The 24,545-nt window shown below is 37.6% G+C and overlaps 1 protein-coding gene across 5 annotated transcripts in view; it reads right to left on the reverse strand.

Annotated features, from left to right (window-relative positions):
• Positions 1-250: 250 nt before the first annotated feature.
• Positions 251-24,545, reverse strand: part of CNST (consortin, connexin sorting protein) — a 52,293-nt gene continuing 27,998 nt past the window's right edge. For all 5 annotated transcript variants that reach the window (XM_082306106.1, XM_082306105.1, XM_082306108.1 and 2 more), the window contains 7 exons: positions 23,523-23,609; positions 22,942-23,056; positions 20,376-20,397; positions 20,103-20,196; positions 14,159-15,009; positions 5,993-6,128; positions 251-4,582 (listed from right to left, as the gene is read on the reverse strand). In XM_082306106.1, coding sequence (XP_082162232.1) covers positions 4,377-4,582; positions 5,993-6,128; positions 14,159-15,009; positions 20,103-20,196; positions 20,376-20,397; positions 22,942-23,056; positions 23,523-23,609 — 1,511 coding nt within the window. In that variant the 3' untranslated portion in view covers positions 251-4,376. The remainder of the gene's footprint in view (positions 4,583-5,992; positions 6,129-14,158; positions 15,010-20,102; positions 20,197-20,375; positions 20,398-22,941; positions 23,057-23,522; positions 23,610-24,545) is intronic.

The following is a 24,545-nucleotide window of genomic DNA, read 5'->3' on the forward strand; positions in this document are numbered from 1 at the left end:
GCGTTTTCATTTAGCTGTTAAAGCAAAGACAAACCAACCCACCCAGGAAAACTACATTACACCAAAACCCAAACCAAACCTTATGCATTTTATCCTCATTTTCCATTCTGGTTTTGGTTTGACCATGAAATTCTTATTGGAGGTACTGCTCATTTACTTGAATTTCACAGAAAATCTTCTCAGACTTTTTATACATTTAGAAATCACAGTACCCAAAAAGGTTCATATATTTTCTTTGGGACAGTTTTTATTTATTTTTTTTTTTTTGCTACAGTATTTAAATTACAAGCTTGGGTGATGGTTTCAAACACAAATATTTACTCCTTTTGCTAAAGGAAGCTTAAGTTAAATTTGTTACAAATAGTTATTAGTCCTTTCAGGTGGTGGTTTTACATTACAGTACAAAGTAGGCAAACATGTTTTCTTAGCAGGGTAACATCCCCTTAGGTTATTGAGTGGAATAGTACCCAGTCACACATGAATCTGGACTTCCAATCTACCCTGCTTATTTGATAGTTCAAGCTTGCCTTTACTCCCCCAAACCCTAATCAAGGGTTTCCCTCTTCGTTAGACTGCTTCCTACTGCTTGTCACCAGGGCTATGCATTTTCCAAGTATGAAAGCAAAGATATTGCAAAAATTTTAAAACATGGGCTACGTCTAGATTACAAACGTCTGCTGGCATATCTGGGCTGTGGAATATCTGCTTCCTTACTGTCACTGTTTTGAAAACAAGCCTGTAGTATAGTGTGGCTATGCCAGAGCACAGTGCTTTTCTTGGTGTAGTCTATGCTATTTGGGGTGAGGGTGTTAATTATGTCATGAGAAAGCTCTTTTTGGCAGCGTATGCTGAATCTGCATCAAAGGTCTTGTTGATTTTGCTCTGTTGTGAGAATCTCTTCAAAATAATTATGCTCAAAGAATAAACTGGAAGGTGGGGGTTTCTAGCAGAGTACTGCAGGTGATTAAGTGGCCACAACTTCTTTGAAGCTACACTATCAGCCTGAAATCCAGTCATATTTTAAGAAATTACTTTTAACTGCTGTCAAGTACTGAACCATTCCCTTAATTTTCCTACCAACTACAAATTGTTTTACACTGGCATAGTATGTTTCCCCTACTGCCAAGCAGAACGGCCATACAGACAGTGGCAGGGAAGGAAACATAATAAATAAAAACTTATACACAAAGGGCTTTAAAATGCACAAAGGGGAAAAAAAGAGCCTTTTTCCTCTGTTTTCTTCCTACTTATAACAATCCTAGCTGTTGCTCAGTATTATTTTACCTCAAAATACTCAGACAAGAGGAATAACTGTTCACATCAACAGTTTCTTTTAGCTTGGATTTACCTGACTGTAAGATGCTAACCCCTCAGGTCACCCAGGTGGAAGCAATGTCACCAGCAATCTAAAGAGAACAGAGCACATAGGAAGGCCAACATCAGGCCTACCCGCACACTCTTCAACGCAAGAGTTCAACGCAAAGCAAATTTTGTTACGTTGGTAGCTGGAAGTTTGATAATGTACTACAGACCATGCAAACTATTTGCACTAACAGAATTGTCACGTGAAGCAAGAATTAGTTCCATCAGCTTTTTATAAAGGAATGCCAACAGAAATTAGATGCAGATCCAACCACTTGGTTGCAACCGAGGAGTGAACAGCTCAGATCAGGAGCCGTGCAGCCTGTGCATATGCGCCCCTTCTGCTCCCTCAAATCCTGAGAGCCTTTGCAGGTGTGGTACCTTGGCATAGGCTGGGAAGGCTGGAGAGATGCTCCAAGCTACAACACAAGTGTAAGGTAGCTGAGTTACACAGAATGCCTGGCCGCTCGTTTTTCATTGGGTACGTGTTGGTAAAGTGGTGCCCAACCTCTTCATGATCTTGTAGGCAGTTCTGCTGATACTCGTGAGTCTTTGCACTGGGAATATAGCACAAAGTGGACATACCAGGATTTGGACCATTGATTTTAAACTGAACTGCTTATTAAAAATTGCTTTGACTTTAAATGGCTTTACAGTTTTAAATAAAATAATTACTTTAAAATAGTTTTAATTAAATGAACCTAGAAGTAGAGGATCTTTGATCTCCATATCTGATATACTTTTGAATAAATAGTTCTATATATACCTCTTAATCTTTTTGGTGATGAAGTGCACAAAAACTTAAAAAGATTTTTTTAAGCTGAAATCAACAGTTGTCTCCTTAAGAATAAAATTAATATTCTGAAACACTCAATGCAAAGTTACAGAAACCCAAAATATATTCTAACTACATAGTCACTACAAATACGTATTTTAACTGAATGCATGCTTTTTAATTACTCTGAGTAAATTACCAAAAAAAGAAAATTAAGATTCTCTTTAAAAGAAAAACTAAATAAATAAACAAACCCAGACTTCAAATAATAAACTGAACCAGCCAGTAACACTTTAAAATACAAAAGTGTCTTTCCCTTTCTCCTTTAGATTAGCCCAGCATTATAATACTCTGAGGACAACAAACAAAAAAATATACCAAACTACCATTCTCAAGTTTCATTCTGAAAGCAAAAGTTTTCATTAATTTGGGCATTTTAAACTTGCTAGTTTAATATGAAGCTGCACATGAGGCTCCTAAGGTATAAATAAACTAGGCCTCTGCAGTGAAAACAAAAAGAGAAATCATACATGCAATTTATTCTAGAAAAAAAGGTGATTTTAACTTTCACTTTAAAAACTCATTAAGTGTAACAGTGCGTTAGGAACAATCAGGCTCACTAGAGGGACAGTTTGCTTGCAAATGCTAGAAAGCATGATCATTTAATGTTATAATTCTGAGCAATCTCTTGAAGATTTCATTTCATAGTATTTTACAAAATAATATTCTAAACCTGAACACACTGCATCATACAACATTAGTAAGCAGGAAATCATGGAGTGGAGTGAAGCGGACCCCTCAAAAATGCTGTTTCCTGAGGTGTAAAGGAATCGTTTCAACACTAGCACCTTCAGCAGGGCTGGGCCATTATGCTCTGTGCAAGAACAATTGCCACATTTTGACCAGAGTGTGGGCCAAAGGCCCGTGTATCTAATTCTCACCTTCACAGTCACGTCAGTGTTTCTCTCACATACCACACAGGGAGGGCTGAGCACCAAGTGATAGAAATACCTATTTAAAATTACTCTTTGTACTGATTTAAATTTGTTTGTATAGCTGATAGAAAAAGAATAGATTTTACAATACGTGTCTCAGAACCACAGGGCAAATAGATGCAAATGTGCTTTATCTGCTGGAACGAGTGCCCTGGACTACTAGCGTGCCGTGGATCTGCAGTGAGCCTCTGAATCTCTTCTGTTGGATCAGTCCCACTTTGTATAAGCGTTCACTCCTTGAGAGAGGCTGCAGCCACACAGTTCAGTGACCCTGTGCACTCATCTGGGATGAATCGGACACGAGCCCTAATTGCAATAAATATTCACAAAGGCAAGGATCATTATTCCCCATTTACGGAGGAGAAGCTGAGGCACAAAGTGATTACTGCAAGTCAGTGACACAGCTGGACAGAAAACCCAGTTAGCCCCACACCTGCTACCAGGCGCTTTAAAATTGGCCAAAGCCACTTTACTGTTTAACACAAATAATTTAAGGTGTTTATCTTACTTTTGTTTCTGTGTTTGGTGAGACCAATGATTTCTTTTTGTAACCTTCCACTTCTAAAACAGCCCACACAATACCGGGAGTAAAGTTCCATGAAATTTAGTGAAATCTGCCAGCAGATTTATCCCACTCATGATATTCACTGTAAGCTATAAAATACAGGGTCAGCCTGTTAATCACCAAATGAGGGCTCCGTGAATGCTGCTGCACTCTTCTCACTCCACCCAAATAATTACATGGCTCACCAGGAGAATTAAAATGAAGAAAAATACTAAGACTTAGCAGAAAAATAACGTTTCCATAAAACACAGACTTATTGCATGATAGCTGGAGGCAACACCTTTGCACAAACAGCTGTAAATTAAAGCTGTCCTTTTACTAAGCTTCCAGAGATTGCTTACACGATGTGTGGCAATGGAGAGCATATAGAAGATAGTTAATTTTCTTCCTTCTCCTTCGCTTGCTGAAGTTGTTGAAAAGCTACTTGCCTACTCTCAAAAGGGTGAAGAGAATAACTTTTTATTCTCCCATACCACACTGCTACAGCTTAAGATGTGAACATTTTGCCACCTGATTGCTAAACTAGAATTTTCTTGATTTCTAAGTAAAAGTGTAAGTACGTCATAAAATACACATCACCTGCAGGTGGCAAGTGTTAGAGAACTTGAAATCATAATTTTTTATACCCTCGCCAGTAACCATTGGTGAGCTCTCAATGTGCTGTCTCCGCTCATTTCAACTATGAAAAGGCTATCCAGTGTTTAAGTTCTTCCATACGCTGCAATATCTGGGTATAATAGAAATCCATGTTGGCTGCAAAATCAGTACACACAGGGGATTCCATGTCACCAAAGGTGCAGTACAATGCAGTTCCTCCAATGCTAAGGAAAACAGTTGCTATGCACAGCAGGATCAGCAAAATACAGGAGCCACCAGCTACTTCATCTGTAAATATAAGAGCAGAAAAGGTGAAAAAGGATGATCTACAAAGCAATATGAACGCGCGTGAGAAAATCTGACATAGGTTTCTACCGTGAATGGGTCCACATCCACACGTCTTTTAAATACCTCCAGGGATGGGGACTCAACCACTTCCCTGGGCAGCCTGTTCCAGTGCCTGACTACCCTTTCGGTGAAGAAATTTTTCCTAATACCCAATGTAAACTTCCCCTGGTGCAACTTGAGGCTGTTTCGTCTTGTCCTATTGCTTGCTACTTGGCAGAAGAGACCAACTCCCACCTCGCTACAACCTCCTTTCAGGAAGTTGTAGAGAGCAATAAGGTCTCCCCTCAGCCGCCTCTTCTCCAGGCTAAACAACCCCAGCTCCCTCAGCCGCTCCTCATAAGACTTGTGCCCTAGACCCTTCACCAGCTTCGTTGCCCTTCTTTGGACCACACTCCAGCACCTCAATGTCGATAGTGAGGGGCCCAAAACTGAACACAGTATTTGAGGTGGGGCCTCACCAGTGCTGAGTACAGGGGCACGATCACTTCCCTAGTCCTGCTGGCCACACTATTTCTGATGTAAGCCAGGATGCCATTGGCCTTCTTGGCCACCTGGGCACACTACTGGCTCATATTCAGCCAGCTGTCGACCAGCAGCCCCAGGTCCTTTTCTGCCAGGCAGCTTGCCAGCCGCTCTTCCCCAAGCCTGTAGTGTTGCCTGGGGTTTAGCGGCTGGCACACACAGTGGATATAGAAAGTACTATCATCAGTAACCAAAAGTATTTTTCTTAACGTCTCTTTAGTGTGAATAATAGAGATCTTAAATTCCAAGAAAAGCATAACAAAATAGCCTACTATATTTCTTATGAGGCTATTAGCCCATCAAAAAGGCAGTGAGGTGTTTAGCCATATTTAATGACAGCTAGCAAATATATATGGATGTTTAATTATAAAGCAAAGTTAAAATCCGACACCCTCCAATCCCATGGTCTGCTAGGAAGGGTTGGAAAGCTACCTGTGGACAAAGCACAACAGACTTGTTTCTTTTGCACCCCTCATGAATTAGATTTAGGGAGAAAGCCTACACCTCCCACCTTTGAGCTCTAAACATTAATGAAAGGATGTCCATTCGATGTCACTCGCAAATCATTCAGCCAGAGGAAAACCCCTGTGGCTTCAGTCTCAACTGAGCTTTAAAACAGAAGTGTACTTACTGTATCCTCCTGTAGCCTTGTTACCCAAACCTGGTATAGAATAATCTTTGATCAATCACCTTCACTTATTACTTGATTAAGTTTTAAAAAGCCAAGACAGTATGTACAATGAATGCCCACTTTGCTCTTATGAACAAAAAGATCAACATCATTTGCACCCCAAGAGTGCAACCCATGAATTCACAGCTTTAAATTACCTTGATCCAATGTGTCTTCCATTTCTTGGAATCGCACTCTTCTCTTTGTTTGCCTTTGCTGGGCTTGAACAATTGTTTTTCCTTCCCTGTCATCTCTCTTCTTTAGTATAGACACTAAACCTTCCGCTGGGGCAATCTATCAGGAAAGACAGTGAGTGGCACAAGAGATGTGAGAAATCCAAGCATAAGATCTATTTAACAATGACTTTAAGGAGGAAATGAGCTAAACAGTTAAAAATGGTTTCCAGTCTACTACTCTTAAACATTGCAGCACTCCTGAAACCTCCTTCCTGAATACATCAATTCCTTAACATGCAGGACAGCTGCAGTATCATTCTGCTGTTTGCTGACACTACTTGCCCTTAATTGCTATCAAAGTTAAATACACATACATTTACTGTTTGTATCATTCTCTGTATTCACTGCAACAGTTCCTTTGTAAGCTCACGTTATTAAATCACAGGGGTTGGGGCAGTGGTGAGGAGGGTTCCTGTCAAAAACGTCATCATCAGAGGGCAATAAGAATAAGAAGTCAATGACACACTGCTGCTGCCTCTCCAAAGATAAAATCCTGCAGAGACTATCAAATACTTATTGAGAGATTAATTTTCCAGCATTGCAATTGGTTCCCCCAGGGTGGACAACAAGCTACAGTGGGGCCACAAAACCCAAAAGAGAGAACAGCAGGGAAAAAGAGCTTCAATGCTCTGCATAGATTCCAGCTCCGCATTGTAATAAGCTCTCTGGATACAGCGGCAGTTCAAAAATCGTTCCCTACAGGCTGGTCACCCAGACAGCTTCCACAAACAGCAATACAGTCAACAAGTCAATAAACTGTAACTTCTCTTTCCTTTGCTACAGCATTTGGCTTAGCTGCAAGGGTATATGCTTAAGCTATACTAGGATGTTACATCAGCCTGAGCAGTCTGTAATTTCCTAGTTATTAGAGAAATGAAAGCAGGAAAAGTATCAGGAGAAAAATGCTTTTCTAAGCAAGCAGCTCCCAGTGTGCTAGAAATAAACAGAAATTAAAATGGGAAGCATATTTAGACATGCCCTTTTTTATCTTGAGATCACCTTTACCCAAAAAAAGTCTTAGTCATCTCTTCGTAAATCTAAGTAGCACTTTTTAAAACTTTTTCTGTAGATCAGCAATAACATTTGTTAAATTGAAAAGTAATCTGTATACATTGATGCTACAGATAAGAAAACATATCACATTTGCAACAGAGTTTGCAACTCATCTATATAGCAGATGACGCCAAATGCCTATAATTTTCACAAAAACTCAAAGTGGAAAAAAAGCAACTTTCCAGATAACACTGTAGTTGCAGACAACTGACTGCTTAACTCTCCCCATAATCCAATGAAGTTAGAGGACCATACATAAGAACTGGTTTGCGTTGCAATTATAAGAGCTGTAGAAAAACAGAAACCAAGTGACTTCATAACTTATGCCCCTAAACTTGCTTCATGCCACAAACCTATATAATGCATCGATGCATGCTGTAATTGGAGAGGTGGTGCATTGAACATAGCGAAACACAGAGCATAATCCAATAGGCACTGTACCAACTATTGAATTTGGCGTTTGCAACGTTTTAACTGTTAAATGTGGCAATTACATTTGCAGGTCTCTAGTCTGTCGGTATTTTATAGCCCTCAACTGGACAAATAATGTTGCCCTGAACAACTCACAGAGCTGGTCACTGTGGGTATATGCCTAACAGTCTAACAATAACAGTCTAACAATTTTTCCCCAAATCACAACTGAGAGGATAAAATTGATCTCTGCCACACTTGCCCTTTCGGTGTTCACTTTCCCTTTTGATTATCCGCTCGAGAGCTTGAATGGATTATTTAATGAAACAATGCAATCAAGTACCTACAAAGTAGTGAAAGTGTGGAGGTGGTGGAAAGAAATTGTTTAAGTCAACATATGGAGGACCACTATTTGGCACAAATGAACCAGAAGTACTAGCCCAGCCCGCAAGTGTCTCATCACAACAGACAAGTGCACTGGGGTAAAGCTTCTACTGGTAATGTTAAATTGGCCTTGCAGAACTGCAATGAAAATTTATCAGGCTAGCCAGAAAAATCAACACTTGTGCTTCCTTGTTGTGAAAAGGAAGGGGGATTGTGTAGGAGTGCATTAATTTGACTTATTTATTTGGGAGGGCAGAGATGAAATTATGTGCTTTAAAAGAGTAGACCATTTTAAGCTTCTGTGTACGGCATTGCTTTCATAAAGCGGATCAATGGCTCCTCCCATGCCACCCATGCAGCAGGCTAGCTGTCGCCCGCCACACGTGTTCGCAAGTGGCTCGGACTGCACTTGGCGGGAACGTCACCCCGGGCCGGCGGGGCGTTTGTACCAGTCTGCCCTAAGATTACCATGTGGTGGTCTGTTCTGCAAGTAGTCATTTCAAACCGAGACACTTCATTTTGTCTGTTGGCTCTTGGTAGTTTTTAAATGACTGTGACACAAGCTCTGTCTTCTCCAAGCTTAAAACCAGAAGGCTATCTTTGACAGGATTATGTGGAAATGTGTGTTTCAGTGATTACAGTTATGTAAAAGGCTTGCGAAGGAAAGTCTTGCTACAATGAGGCTCATTTACTTTCCCTGTCAGCCTACATGGCTGTTTCAGGATTTACTTCTAAATGTATAAAGAACTAATTGACACAGCACAGGTTTCTCTATTCTGAACATCTTTTGCTTAAAAAGGGGGAGCAAGGACTTTTGATTTTGCAATAAAATCAGCGTGGCTAGTGTTACTCTCCTACTATCCTGTCCCAACACAAGCCATAGACTGTATTTTTAAGAATGCCCCCTTTACGTGATATGTAATTCATACCTAGAATATTTCATCTGCCCTTGAATTTCACGAGTCATGTAATTAAGGTTTTTGGTTTGTTCTGCAAAGGACCTACAAAGCTATGCCTCCTAATCAGATACAATTTATTGTTAAAATGCAAATACAAATACAAACATATGTAATTCTGCATAAAGCAATATTTACACCTCATTTTCTACCATATTCTCAATGGCAGCTCAAAAATATTTAATGCAAACATCACCACATTTTATTTTTCTTATTTTCAGTCATAAAAACGTCATTACTGAAAGTAAGACTGACATGTAAGCATAGGGTCTGTCTTGCTACAAATAAAATCTCATTCAATTAAAACAACTGTAAATGTATTTTTCTACCATACCTTTAGAATCATAGAATTGTTAAGGTTGGAAAAGACCCTCAAGATCATCAGTTCCAACCGTTAACCTATCACTGCCAAGTCCACCACTAAACCAGGTCCTCGAGCACCACGTCTACCCATCTTTTAAATACCTCCAGGGATGGAGACTCAACCACTTCCCGGGGCAGCCTGTTCCAGTGCCTGACTGCCCTTTCGGTGAAGAAGTTTTTATTTAGAAAGATTTCAAAGAAATATATAAACTGATTGTATCAGATCCATCTCCCATTAATTAAACATTCAAGGAGAGGGAATTAGCTGCCATGCAAGACTTGAAGTTTTCCATCCCAGTCTTAGGAGGCAGGAGGAATTTAAAAAGGCAGAATACATTATTTAAACTGGAAGTTAATGAGGGAACTGTGGTTAATACAGTTGACCACAAGTCAAGCCTCTGCTGGACTTGAACCACAGGAGGAAAAATGTAGGCTTGCACCAGGCTGCACTGCAAACAGCTCTGTGTTACATAAAAGAGCTACATAAAGGACCCTGTTGAAACATCGAACGTTTTCTTAATCCTATGTTAGATAATTAACAAAAGATGCTCTTGGGAGCATCTATGTAACTGAGCTTACTCACTCAGCTCTGCTGGCCTTCACAAAATCTTTTGACCGGTGCTTTTATAATTGCTGTACAGGAACGGAAAATGGCATACAGGTATGTGCTGGCATTTTGACCAACAGTCAAAAACGAAAGCATCAATGACTGTTGGTTTATCGAAACTCTGTTAAATATTTTAGCTTTTCTCTTTTTACCACTATTAATACAAAATGCTTCTGCTTCACAGAAAAGTTTTAATCTTTTTTTGGATAGAGTTTAATATCTTGGCTGCAAAATAAGAAGGAAAAAAAAAGCTCCAATTAAACTACCTGTCTCTTCTTAAAACAGCATTTGCTAATAAAATATTAAAATATTAAATATTAAAAATTAAAAAAAACTTCTTATACTATGCATATTTTCACCAAATATGATGTGTGTATATGTATTTATAAACACATTGGACAAAACTATGAAAACAAGGTCGTGTACGTCAAGGTCTTAGAGAAAACAGATTAAACTTGACTATTGCAATCATTCGTAGCATACAGAAATAAATAAAAACCCCAAAACTGGAGGCACTGCAAACTGGGATCTGGGAAGAAAAGTTCATTGTATGAATTATTTTGGTCTGAATGCAGAGAACTACTCAAGGAGGAGTTTTGTTTGTGTATTCTTCTGTGGGCTATATTCCTTATTCCGTTACTTGGCAAAGGCCTACAGTTTTACTCCTAGCAATACCAGATTTTTTAAAATCGGTAATCCATAACTGTACGACAAACACAAAAAGCAAGACTGCCCTGGGTTAAGCTATAAGCAGCAGACAAACCCCTTAGCTAATAAAATACATTACATACATGAATAATTTGAGTTTGAAAAGGAGCTAACTTAGCAGATTCAGTATTCATACCACAGCATTGGACTCTAACCATTTTTCTGCTAATACACTTGCCATGCAAGTACCGTGGCTCCTTTATACAGCAATAAATAGCTCAGATACCACATAAGCATTTCATACGGAAGCATAATTCTTGTAAACTCAAAACTACAGGACCCAAGCCGTACAAGAGAACAGGGGACCTCAATACAGCATTGTCTCCAGACCTAGTACAGATAGGTGGAGATTTCATTTCTGCAATCAAATCAGCTGCTAGTCAGTACATACTCAGCACTTTTAAGAAGTCTTAGTGTACAAACAGTGCCAACCAAAAGCTGCTACCTTCTGTTGTGGTAGAGACTCTCACTATCTTTGCTTTCTGAAAGAAACTTCAAACGATAATTTTTGAATAAGGAAAAACACTATGATTTTACTCATTTCCCTAATCATCACTCAGATAAAAAGTGTATGTTATAAGCTTTTATTTCATATGGCAAAATGCAACTTACATTCTTGAGGTTACAATTTGTTTGACTGCTGGTGTGTCATTTCATTCTCACAGAAATGATAGCAAAGAGATCTAAGAAGAGGTTATATACTCCTGATATCTGTTGCTGCCAACTGCTGACTGTGCTTCAAAACTCTTTGTTAGTTGTATGAATTAAGTTTCTATAAAATGACAGTGATTTTCCATCATTTGCACGTTGTCGTGCATGGTTTATACTAGTGAAGAAATATCCAGTATAAGGGACTGTACAATATGTAAAGTACTATTTTAGTTTTGCAATTATTTAAAGCCAGAGTCAGAATTTAGTGGATTTTCAGTCTTGTAACTAGTTACTGTAAATGGTAGACTAAAAGCAAGTGACATAAAGGATGTAAATTAGAGAACTATGAGATGATTCTTTGATCTCAATACAGGGTCAAACAAAACTTCCTAACTGTAAATACATGCACAAGTACTAACCCTTCCCCATTTTCAATATGTTTAATATTATACTTCCATTGAAGAATATTAATGAAATTTTGTCCTACCATATGATTTTTGTACCTAGATTATTTCAGAATAATCTTTATTTCTGCCTTCTATTCTAACTTATTTGTGGCAATTTTGTAAATACTTACTCCATGACAAGTTTTATCACAGTCAAATTGATGTATGTTTTGGGTTTTTTTTACTGACACACTGGTACATTTCATGTAATTCATTTCATTTCATTCATGTGGCTACCAATGCATTTTCTACATATTTCTTTCACAACTACTGTATGAAAACATGGCCATCTTATTAGATGGCCACAGCCTGAATAACGCAACTTCAAAGGTATCAGGAGGACAAGAAAAGAAGAAATGTTATGGCTGGGTGCAAAGATCAGTCTGCTTGTCAAAACATCAGTGGAATCTTGTTTTAGCACTAAAATAAAATCAGTGAAAGCAAGTTAACAGTGCTGCTTTCTCAGGGGTGCCAAACTCTCTCAATTCCTAGTGTCTCCCAGGTAAACTGTAGGTGCCCACCACTTCTGAAAAGCAACCCCTAGGGTAATGATAGGTGGCAAGATTAACTGGAAAAACAAAACATAAGTGTATAATGAAACAATACAAGCTGCTGTGCTGTCCTTAACTCACCCTGCTGCATCTAGAAATCTCAGGTATTGCAAAACAGCCCCAGATGCTGCATATTACAAATTTTAATCGGTATTGAGATTAATCCTTCTCTTCTCCCTGATTTAAATCCCCTGCCTCACACACAACACAGGCCTCTTGCTAAGAACGATTAAAAAAGACTCCCACCAGTGCCAGCTAACATTATGCCTTATATGGCCAGAAAAAGTACTATGGAAAGACTTAAGGTACTGTTTCCTCTCCAGAGACTCAACTGGCCATCAGAGTACTGGCAGTCCTAGCATAGGGATAGCAAACTAGAAATGAAACTAGATGCCCTGTAAAGCATCATCATCGGTCACAGGCCAATCAATGCAAGCATAAGTTTTCTAACAGTATCAATATGCTGCTTCCTATCCCATCTTCTAAAATGCAAATGGCACAAACATAGCAATTTAAAAATAGTTGCTATAGGATTGGTTTAGGATTTTTCTACATGAAACAGAACAGTTCTCTCCTGTAGCTTAAAATGCTGAACTTTCAGTGGGCTCAAACGAAATCTAATCCTGAGGGATGATATTTAAATTACTCTTCTGTTATACATATATATGGTCATAGCACAGACTGTCAACAATATGCTCTTTTTCAAAACCATCTTCTAAGTGAACACAAGCCAATGGATTTAGTGCAAAAGTTTGATTACATGTATGAACATGTATGTGGGTTTCCACATCCGTGTGTTGTCAAGAGCTTGTGTACAGCTTTGTGCACATGGGCCTCAGTCCTGATATGTGGTATACTTCCTGACATCCCACAGAAAGACAAGGTGTTTTAGGGACAGGGCAGGATGAATGATCTTGGAAAGGAGATAAGAAGCTGTTCAGGTGGGGAGAAAACCCCAAATGCTCTGTTTCCAGCTCTGGAGATTTTGCCAAACATGTAATAACATCAGCATGGATCTCCAGTATTTAGTTCCCTGCTTGGCTGCTGTCCCTGAGTGATCGTGGGTTCTTGGTCTCTGTGCATTAGCTTCTGATCTGTAGAGAAGTACTGTTACTTTATTGCCAAGGGATGTTGTATTGTTAAATGCATTAAAAATAGAGATGAACTAAGAAGATATGTTTTTACAAGTCTTCCCCTTCCAGCATCTGGAACCACATCATTTCACAATAATCTCACTTTTTCATTTAAAGAAAAAGTTTTTAAGGTCCCATGGTTGCAAATGTACCAAAACCAGAAGACAAATAAAGCAAAGATGTCATCATACACTCTCCAAAAAAGTCCCAAACCAATAAATCTTCTATATTTTCAGAAGAGCAATTTAGCTTATGAAGCACTCATCCTTGTTGTGGCCTATCAGCAGTGCTTCAGAAAGGTGGCTTCAGGCTTATAAGATCTTTCTTAGTTTTGGCTGAACAACAATACTGCCTAAACTTGGCAAAATTAGAAGCCCATACATTCATATACAGTTTATTACATACATAGTTCTCACCTATATGGAATAGGCACAGAAAAGCAAATTTTATTCTATGAATAGAAACAAACCACATGTTACATCATAGGCATTATGTAGATCTCTGACGTGAAATTGTGATTTAACAGGAATTGTCAGGCCATCTCCTAACAGTCTCTGTCAGAATAAAAAAAAAAAAGTGTTCACACTCATATGTAAAAATGAATCTAATTTTTAGAAACACAGAGCACTGCCGGTTGAGAAGGAGGCGACCAGACAAAAAGAAACTTTTTTTCTGAATTAACTCAGAATGATTAAGTATAGATTTCTTTTCAGATTAAAAAGAGTGATATATGAAGAAATATTTAACATATTTTCAAGTTGGCAATATCTAAAATATTTCAATTGAGATAAACATGGAAGATTTTATAGGATTCACAGTATTTACCTCAGCAATCTCTATCCTTCTTGCAAGTTCATCAAGAGAAGAAAAGCTGTCATCTAGTGATAAAGCTTCCAGTGAGTTGTAAGATGCTCGTTCAGGTGAAATATCTGGGACAGTGTCAAAGTCCTCTTGGTTTGCTAAGTTTGCAAATGATTCTTCAGTGTCTATTATGTTACCATTTAAAAATCTGAGAAATAAATCTTCTTGCTCTTCGTTATTTACCTTCTCCTCCTGTCCTGCTGTTCTCTGTATTCCCTTGCATACTCGTGAATGGGCAGTACTCTCATGCTCAGACACATTATTACACCCAGAGCACGCATTTGATGCAGTTCTGTCCCGTGAAGATTTTTCATCATCAGGCTGCTTTAAATCACTGTTTCCAAGCTGGCCACTAGCAATTTCCGAAGAGCCAGCAGCATGTTTTGATCTGAGCAGATTTCTATCAGCTTGCTCATCTTTATCAGTAGGAACCAAATCAGCAGGCATATAATCAGCATCTGTTAAAACCAAAGCATCTACCATTGGCTCAAGAGGGAGTTTCACTCCAAGCTCCCCAGCTATTTTTTCCACATCCTTAGAGAGCTGTCTTTCTCTCAGCTGCAAACTGTTATCTTTACCGGCATTCCCAGATGATAAACAGCCTGAAGAAGGCCTGCCCACTGTCCCTGTGGACTGGGTGTGTGGCTCCAATGTTGATTCAGCACTGCAGTGCTGCTCCTCCATGTGGTCCTTTCCTGCAGCTACCCAAAGGCTTGCTGCCTCTGTCTGTCTCTCAGTTTTGTTTTCACCTGGAGAACTAGTGCTCAGCTGTTTATCTTCTTTCTTTGGTCCAACGCCAGGACAAGTTTCAGTACCTAAGTGTAACAGGAAAAACAGTTCCAGTGTTTTTAAATGATTCAAAGCATCACCCCAGGGGGGAAAGAGTATACTGTGATTTGATAATGTTGTAACCTAATGCTTTAAAATGCACTCCCATAAAAGGCAGGTATTTTATGCTCCAGTCAGAATAAAAGTTTCTTTAGTAGTCCGAAAAGCTGACTCCTGACTCAGCAAAGTGTTTGCACACATTCTTGCAGGCAAAGCAAATGCTTTAGTGCCCTCCTGGAAAGAGTTACTCCCATACTTCAAGTGCAATATGTATGTAATTATCTTTCTGAACAGCCACATTTCTTCTAAAGCATATTTTATGCATCTCATGGAGGCCTGGAGTTCAGACAAATGCACTTAATTACAGAAAACTGTATTTTGATGCTACTGTTATCTATCACACAGGGAAGTATCTGCATTTCCTTTAAAGAAGCTGAAGTCATACTAATTTAATAATTTTTTAAATTCAATTCCTTTAAGTGGGTAAGTAGCTCCTTTGGTTAATGCTAAATTAAATATCCAATTACAATATTTTACATAACGGACTGCATAAAAAAATGTTGCTTTTTGGATACATGTTAGTTTACATATTAAAAAAACGCAACTGGATGCAGCTTATTTCTGTATTCACATTTACAATACAAACTGATTTTTCTTATCTGAAATTTCAGAGAGAAACAAGGGGAATTCTACATAGCTTGTGAATTCACCTGCTATTGGCATGCTCTGCTGATGAAGGAGTAGATGGTTAGCCCACGTTGTCAATAAAATTATTAGGCATTAGCCATTACGAGATGCTCAAAGCCAAATCTCCCCTTTTAGGCTTACGAAGAGAGAAAGGGGTGTTTAGAATTAGAATATCAAAGCAAGCTAGCTATGACAGAAACTGTCTTTTATTCCATACTTTAATAAAAACTAGGTTAAGACTAGTAATAACCTCAAACAACAAATTAATACCTCTAGAAAACATTCATTTGCATTTTTTGGTCACAGCGAAAAGCAGAAAGGTCTTATGAATAGATTAATGAAGAGATCAAACAATGCCCTTATTAACTGTATATGTTCTCATAAGAATGACTGAAGATCTCTATGCCAATCTTATCTTTCCTCACCTGTTAAAACCTCACTTAAAATCTGAGCAATTTCCTGAACTTGTTACATGAAACGCGGTCACATTTGTTAGTCTTTGAAGAAATGTTTGCATTAATTCATTGTATTGAACAGTTTTATTAAATTCTAAACTATCCCCATTTTAAAGGATAATGAAATACAAGGTAGAAAAGACAGGCTTGGAAATTGAAAGAGAATATCTAACCATCTCAAAATACAGAAAAAAAAAATCATAACAACATTAACAGATAGAAGGGGTACAGGGAACCTAACTTCTGTAAAACACTGAAAGAAGAAATGGGCGTGAGACAGGAACTTTTTGAAAATTAGACACAGATGAGTAGATAGCTCAAGGGATTTGTAACAGGATACTGAGTCCTTCACATATAGGTCATGAGTTCAAACACAGCCTGGATTATTGGTACAATATTTTGTTTCCATCTGTCAATTTTTTCTAGTCGATACATCCACATTACAACAGGCGTCTTTGCTGGCAGCCCCAACTGCAACAAAGATTAAATGGAATCAGAAATTAAGTCAAATTCTTTACCATGAAAGGTGGCCCTTGAGCTTAGGGATCTGTTCCTAAAGAAAGTAATAAATGACCCTAGCATTGTTATCTAATTACAGACATACAGGAACTGAGATGTAATGATCATTGTTACATTCCACATCAAATTTCCAGCAGCTTTCAATATTTTCTTTACACCTACTTCAACACCTGCTTTAGACAACCCATGCCCACTGTAGACTCAAGGCAAGTTAAGACAAATACTTGAACACGTAATTAGAAAAGATACTTTTTCCTACTAAGTTAAATGAAGACGTACCCACCAGCGTGGCAGTAATTTTTCTCTGACTGTCAGAGATATAACAAAGCGTCTACTGAAAATTTTCTAGCAACAAAAGCACGTACGGTAATTTAAGAAATGTTTTTTTTTCCCCCAAACAGAGCTACTTTAAAATTGACACTTGCTTTGTTCATCACAGAAACCTGTAGCCACCACTTTTTTATCCTGTTAATCCAGGACAGCCTAGCAGAGAGAGTACTGACCTACAGCATTCTACCAGTGGAGAATTCACACTTCTCCATCTTTGTCCCTCTTCCCATTTAAAAACAAATCCCATATGACCTAAAAGAAAACAGGGTATAAGCAGTTTCTCCCCACCTTGGAAACAGGTCTATGTGTACACACTGCAAACTTATGCTAAAGGTTTTATTAAATTAATCATTTAATTAGAAAAGGTTTCATGAAACACATGAATTTGATTATCTTTAGTTAACACTAAGGCTATTAAGGCTTCCAGTCAGAAACTGAAGAAATTAATGGATATAAGATGTATCAAATCTCATCTTTTAAGATACATATATAGCTTTAAGGGCCCAGTTCTCTCTGTTGGTAGCCTCAAAGAGAAAATCTGCCAGAAAGGAAAATGTAACAGAACAGACCATTCACAACCCTTGCTCAGAAGGGCAGAAAACTAATTCAGTGACTCTCGCAGGAATTTTGACTAGCCAACTTCTTATAAAGCCGTTTCTTGGTCACTGTATCCTCAGGAGAGAGGAATCGTTAATTCTTAGGATCAACTGCCTACAGAGATTCAAACTATGTTCCTAAGTGCCTGCAACAAGTCAATGGAGTAATTTTTCCTTTAGATTAGTAGGGAAGTGTGATTTTACTTCAAAGATGCTACCACAGTACAGAGCAACAATCTCTACAATGTAATATATATATCTATGTATAAGCTAATACTTCTTATTTATAATTGCTAGATAAGTTCCTATTTTGGGCACATGAATTCACATGAAGGACAGTCTTCAAACCACTTGAGAATTTCCTTTTCTTGTCTTCCTGTAAGTTGGACTTCTACTACCAGCAGCTAAGTGAGTTAAGTAGTTCTCCCTGCAGACTGGCAGATAAATTTCTAAGAGAAGAAGTTGTTTACACATTTACTGCTCATTTTTCTTGATATAGAGAAAAAAAGCCCATCCAAAAAGCAGAATAAGGGCATTCTAAGGTTTCAATGAGAAGGCCCATGCATTTAGGCTAATGTTGAACAAGGTTAGTTTAACTATTAGGAACAGTATGGTTGTTATAGTATAGGGTTCTCCTGGGGTTCAGGCAAAATCAAGAACCAGTCCCAAATGGCCATATTGCTTCTAGTCCTGAGCTGGATCACCCAGCCACAGCTTGAATAATTTTTGTGCAGCACTGAGTGGTGTATACAAATTCAGAGTTATGGATCATGTTTGTCCAATTTCTGTATTAGCTCATATCAATGCCTTCCCTACTCAAAACCTTCTAACTGCAACCAAAACATTCAACCTCATGCTGCTGATGCATTGACTCAGTCAGGGGCAGCAGTGCTAACTGACCACGCACTGCCTTAACAGATCAAGAGACCTGTCAGGGTGCTTCCTCAAGAATTTGCTAATTTGTGAAAAGCATCTTCTGCAAATTTTAAGCATTTAAACTTGAGTTAGGCTTGAAATATTCATATTTTTGTATTGACAAAGTATTTAGCACTGCTGGAAAATTCTCAGCAGAACCACTTTCTATTGGATGACATAGCTTTATTAATTTACAAACATTTCACAGGAACCCAAAGATTTTGATGACATTTTGACAAGAGTTATAGTAAGAGAAAGGCATGGAAAAAAATCCATTTACACCATTAATTACTTCCACATGAAGTTTAATATGTCTAGATGTTGTACTGCAGTATTTTAACATTGACACAAAATGCTCCTTAATTCAGAATTTTCAAATGTTCAGAAATTCTGCTCTCCAGAAAGCTCTTTTTCCCACTTGGAATAAAAACAATGGAAAGATTTTAAGTGTCTAATTTTTTTCCATGGGAATTTCCAATCATCCAAAAATAAAAAGCATTGAGTTCTTTTGATCTGCTTTCTGAGCTGTAGAACATGTTTGTTTTGTGTTTTCAATGTTTTGTGTTGAGTTAGGTTACAAGAACAAAGACAGAGAAAAGGCAGTATAGGGGTCATGGTAAAAGAGGATGAAGATGAGGAGGATCCACACATGCAGAGAACTGTGACTGTATCTTTGTTAATTCCTGATTCTCTTGAACATCCTGGCTGATACACACTGGTAGGATAATTTAGGTTGAAAGGGATCTCCTGAGGTCACTTAGGCCAACCCTCATCTTGTGAGAAATTCTAGCTGGTTTTGAGGAAAGGTACTCAGTTTAGGCCAATTTTGGCAACTGGAACATGGCAAAAAAGAAACTCTTTGCTCAAAAAGAGGAGAGAGAAAGCACAGCTTCGTAGTCTACCAATGCTCTTTCCCCCTCTGTCTCCATTTAAAAAATTCAATAATTTGAAAATGTTTCATAAGAACCCAATGATTCTAACAAATTACTCAAACAAAACAGCCACTGCCCTAAGGCAGGAGGAGGAAAATAAAGCTGACATAAAAGTGTACTGAAAAAATTAACTGAAGTATGTTTTTCTCTTCAAGACCCCCCCAAAAGCTTCCTGATTTTCTGTGCTGTTACAGAAAAGTGTGTCTCAAAATCAGTATATCGTATGTAATTTAAAATAGTTACTAATACTGTTAACCATACTGAATTGCCACAACTCGGAATATTTATCATCAGATTGTTTAACTTATATTTTATACATACAAATTATGTATCTTATCTTTAGTTTTACACAATTTTGTAGCTTATGTAGGCTGCTATAAATGCATGCACATTTAAAAGACTTTTTTGATGGAGGCTAGAATTACTTTAATTACAATTCTGAATATCAATGACTAATTAAAATTGCATAGTACATCCATTGTGCAGTTGTGAAAAAAAATAAAATTTGCACAAATGGATGAATCTGTGGGAATCCAACAAATGCTGTAGCTTCAAATTAAATAGCTTCATAGTAATTATAGGAATATGTCATTACAGTATAATACTTAAAACAAACGCATGCATATGTACATACACACAAACATACCTGATTTAAAAGCAGCAGCTTCTCTTTCCTTCAAATTTTTTGATTCCATTAACTGAAGCAAACAACCGCTTTCCCATGTATTTTCTCCAGCTAGCTGTAAAATATGATAGTATTTCCTGTAATTTTTGGAATTAAACAGGAACACTGACTTTTTGAGACATCCAAACTTCAAACAGTTTCTGTACTAAACTGGAAAGATTATATCTAATAATATTAAAAATATATTTATTAGCAATCTTTGACAAAGCAGAATTCAATTAAACAGCTGCTTACCTTAATTTTAGATGCCTGTGGCCTGCAGCAGTAAAGAAAAAAAGAATAAAATTAAACAACTTAGTAGCAACATTCTTCATAACAAATGTCATCGAAATCTTACAAGCCTTTGCTCTGCTCTAGTATTAGCATAGAACTTTTCTTACATTAGGACAGTGTCAGCATGCTAGCATACTTTCAAGCACAGATCTGTACCATATGTGAATATCATCAGAAGACCAATTAGCCCAAACATTGCTCCACCTAATTGAGAAAGCAGTCAAAAGAAAATGTACAGCAACATATCAAGTGATCTAAATTCCTGTAAAACTTTATGCTCAGAAGAACTCTACCAACTTTAAAAATCATCTAAGGACTCAGTATCCACTAGTATTAAAACCACTGATCACTAGAACAGAGATTGAGGAATAGAAAAAAACCCCACAAAACCTAGTTCCCTCTCCAGGGAGGGACTGTTTACGCTGGCACATGTTTTCTGGGTGCTGTAAGATACAGCAGCTCCCACTGATTCCACTGGGGTTCACATGTGAGCCAGCACTGCTAACAGTCAGCGTGGACTTTGCAAACTGTGTAGAGGTTCATGCACAATGTGTTTTATCATGCACAATCTGTCTCGCAGCCTTTCATACAGCAATGAAGATAAAATGTTGAGCATTTTGTTTAAAGCTACTGAAAAGAAATAAAAGTAGAAGAGACAAGGGAAAAGTACTGATGTTCATACTCTCTAACAAAAACTTCTAAAAGTTGCATTGACTTTCAAATTTTACCATTTAAACTTCAAATAAGGGACACTCAGAACTATCTTTAAAGAACAGACATGTCCAGTATGTAGGTGTAGACCTTGAGTATCAGAAAAAGTTACATTACTTTCAATTACAAAAGCAAAGTGCTCACATTTTCTGAGACCTGCATGTTATTCATTAAAGTATAATTTTAATTAGAAAATAAATTTATATTAAAGCTTAGGAAAAAAAAATATGAAACAATAAAAGCAAATAGGCTTTTGCCTAGAGGGTCTGGAAGAGTAGTAACATTAAATACAGAGAACTAATCATGGCAAATGAACACCAGCCTTAATTTTTATCAAATTGCAGGGTTTCTCAGAACCGGGAATGATGTTACATAACTGAAATTTTGCATTTTGAAGTGAGGCTGCACAGAAGAATTAGAAGGAGAAAGCAGCATTATTCTCAACAAGATGACAATCAAGGTCTCAATAGGGAGGTGCGGCTAGTTGCAGCATATAAATTACAATAGAATTGAATCTTAATCTTTCTGTGGGCTTGCAAGGTCATGTGCAAGGAAACGTAGGCTGAGGAACCCTGCAGGCACTCAGAGTGCAGTCTCTCAGTAGCAGCAGGCTGTGGGTGTAAACATGCAGCTACGGGGCTAGAGCTGCCTCCTCCTCCTGTGGAAATGCAGGAGTACGCTTTCCAGGGGCTCCCTCCCAAATGCATTCAGACTACAAATAAACAATCCCTGCCTGGGTTCGGGCAGTCAGCCTGGGTGTTTTCAAACTTCTGTACAGTCACCCAGAAGAAAAAAAAGTGGAAGCCAAATCATACTGTCTCTGATCAACAGGAGCATTTTGGCTTTTGTTACATCCAGACTGACTAAGCCAATGCAAATGTATTTGAAAAAGTTCTCTCTCCCCATCTGATTGAGAGCATCTCCCCTCTCACAGGTTGGTCTTTTCACAGCCTATGAATGTCGTTAGTTTCTTTATTATCGTTGGCTGATCATTTTTCAGTGGCAGCTGGTACAATTTTTTCCATCTGTCCCTTAAACTCAATGTCTAGTAGGTAGGACATTCACCCATGAAACAACAGATCTTCTTCCTGATGGGTACAATCCTGTATGTGTTACTACCCAGAAGAGCACCCTAGGCACTGTCCAAAAGTTTGTGATACTGTGATATACTGATTCAGGAGGCTGATGAATCAGGCAAAGCAGGTATGAACTAAGATTTCACAACTTTTCAGAATACTGCCACACTGGGGAACTACAGAATCACTGCTTCATAATGTTTACACAACCTACATGAAATCAACAGAAGATAATGAGAATGACTTAAAGCATTAGGGAATTGTCCTAAAATGTGGAAAATTTGGGAATAAAATCCTATAGGGTAGATGTGAGTGCTGGAGTCTGAGATGCTGGGCATTTAAAAACAATGATTAAAACAACAGGTATTAGACACAAGCACCATCATCAGTTCTACAGTCTCTCTCTTCCTAAATTAACACTACTCAGTTTTTACTTTGGCTGAAAATACTAAAACTTAAAACTCCATTTCTGGCAAACTAATAATTTGCTGAAAACAGTTCAGATCCAGTCCCTATACATTCCTCAAACCATATTAAGACATTGTGCAAACTGATGCTAACGGAAACATTTTAGTTACATGTCAAAAAGAACCACCGCTTTATAACCAAATTCACTGAAGTCAATGGGATGCAACTTTTATTTTGACATTGACTATTTTAAAACACCCATATTGGCAAGTAGACAATGGCTGCGCTAACATATTAGTACTGGAAAAGTAATAATATTTTCTTATACTTACTGTTGATGCGAAGAGCAAACTCTAGCAAGCTTTTCCAGCTCCTCACCACTCAGTTCTTTAGCTGAATTCCTCAGTGTTGTAACTGGACTAGGAACTGCTGTTTTCCATTTTCTTTCTAAATTAAATAAAAATAATTTTTATCCAAAGTATTATAAAAGTAACAGAAAACATATACATGAAACTAATTAATAGAAAAGTATTGACAACTCTTCTGTGTATGCTCTACAATCTTGTTTCAGACTATGCAAAAAAGCGTTGTATTTTTTCACAACACACTTTATTTTCATCACATCAGATTCACCAACCCTAAACTAAAAATAGGCTCAAAACAACTGTGGATCAATCAAAGTTTCAATGAATAGACTAAACAATGGCAAACTATTTGCACTTTTTTCATGAAATGTGTGACAAGAAATCTAAAGCAGGAATACTTCTCTCATAACAAGCTCAGAGAAATTCTGATATAAATGCTGGTTTTACTATGTAACATTTTTAAACTAGCAAAATGTATACTCTGTTACTTAGAAATACACAACAAATCAACTCTTTCTTCTACCAGTTTAGTTTAAGCTTGTACTCACCCCACTGCTCCTGTATGGAAGAAAGATTTGCAAGCAGCTGCTCATGATACAGTCGTTCAAGCTGAATGAACTTCATTGCCTTCTCATCTGAATTGAAGGTTAAAGAAAAATGCACACATATATGGACATGTTATGATTTATTTATATTTGGCACCATATTTTAAAGGGCAATCATTATGTACCTGAAATTTGACATAATTGAATCAAAATTAATAATGGTTAGCATCCAGATTTCTGTGCAAGGAAGAAAATAATAGCAGACATGAAAACAGCAAGTAAGAAGTAAAGTATGTTGAGAAAAGTTCCAAAAATGAAAATCCTGTTCTCTTCAGCAGTTACCTCTTCCCACATGCCTTAAGTCCAACAAAAGTTTTTCTAGAAAAGAAATGAGCAAAATGTTATTATGCTGACAACTCTTATCAGGAACTGAAATCTCTGGGAAATGAAAAGCAAAACAATTATACAAATACCAGCATGTATCTTTCAAGAAATACAATTATAGGCCAATAACCATAACGAACTGAAAATATGGCTCCTTTCTACTGACCAGCTGGGACAGTATTTAAAAAATTTCGCCAACTCAAACTTTAAAAAAATACCCTCCCCCTTTTCAACCATTGTATACAACACTGTTGGACAGCTGAATTCACCTTTTGTCTTCTTTCTGAAGATTCTGCTTACTTTTCTTCCATATGAAGAACTCTTTCCCCTCCCTTAGGGTTATCAATATATTCACAAAGGTATACTGATAGTTATATATTTTGTAATAGTCGGGATAATTCTAGTTCCATCAAGCCCGAGTTGTTAGTTGTTCTGTTTACAGCTGTTTTGCCAGCTATTTGAAATTTAATTCTACAGTACAATGAGGATAGAAGTACAGTGAATGAGGTTCTTAGTAATACAGAAAAAATATCTTCCATTATTCATGCTAATTAAAATACTAGAGTTAATTATTACAAAAATACAACCAGTACTTGTTATTCTTGTTAGCCTCATGCAACATATACATAGCATGGCTTATGA

Source organism: Platalea leucorodia (assembly GCF_965183815.1).
Source record: "Platalea leucorodia genome assembly, chromosome: 3".
Classification (NCBI taxonomy): domain Eukaryota; kingdom Metazoa; phylum Chordata; class Aves; order Pelecaniformes; family Threskiornithidae; genus Platalea; species Platalea leucorodia.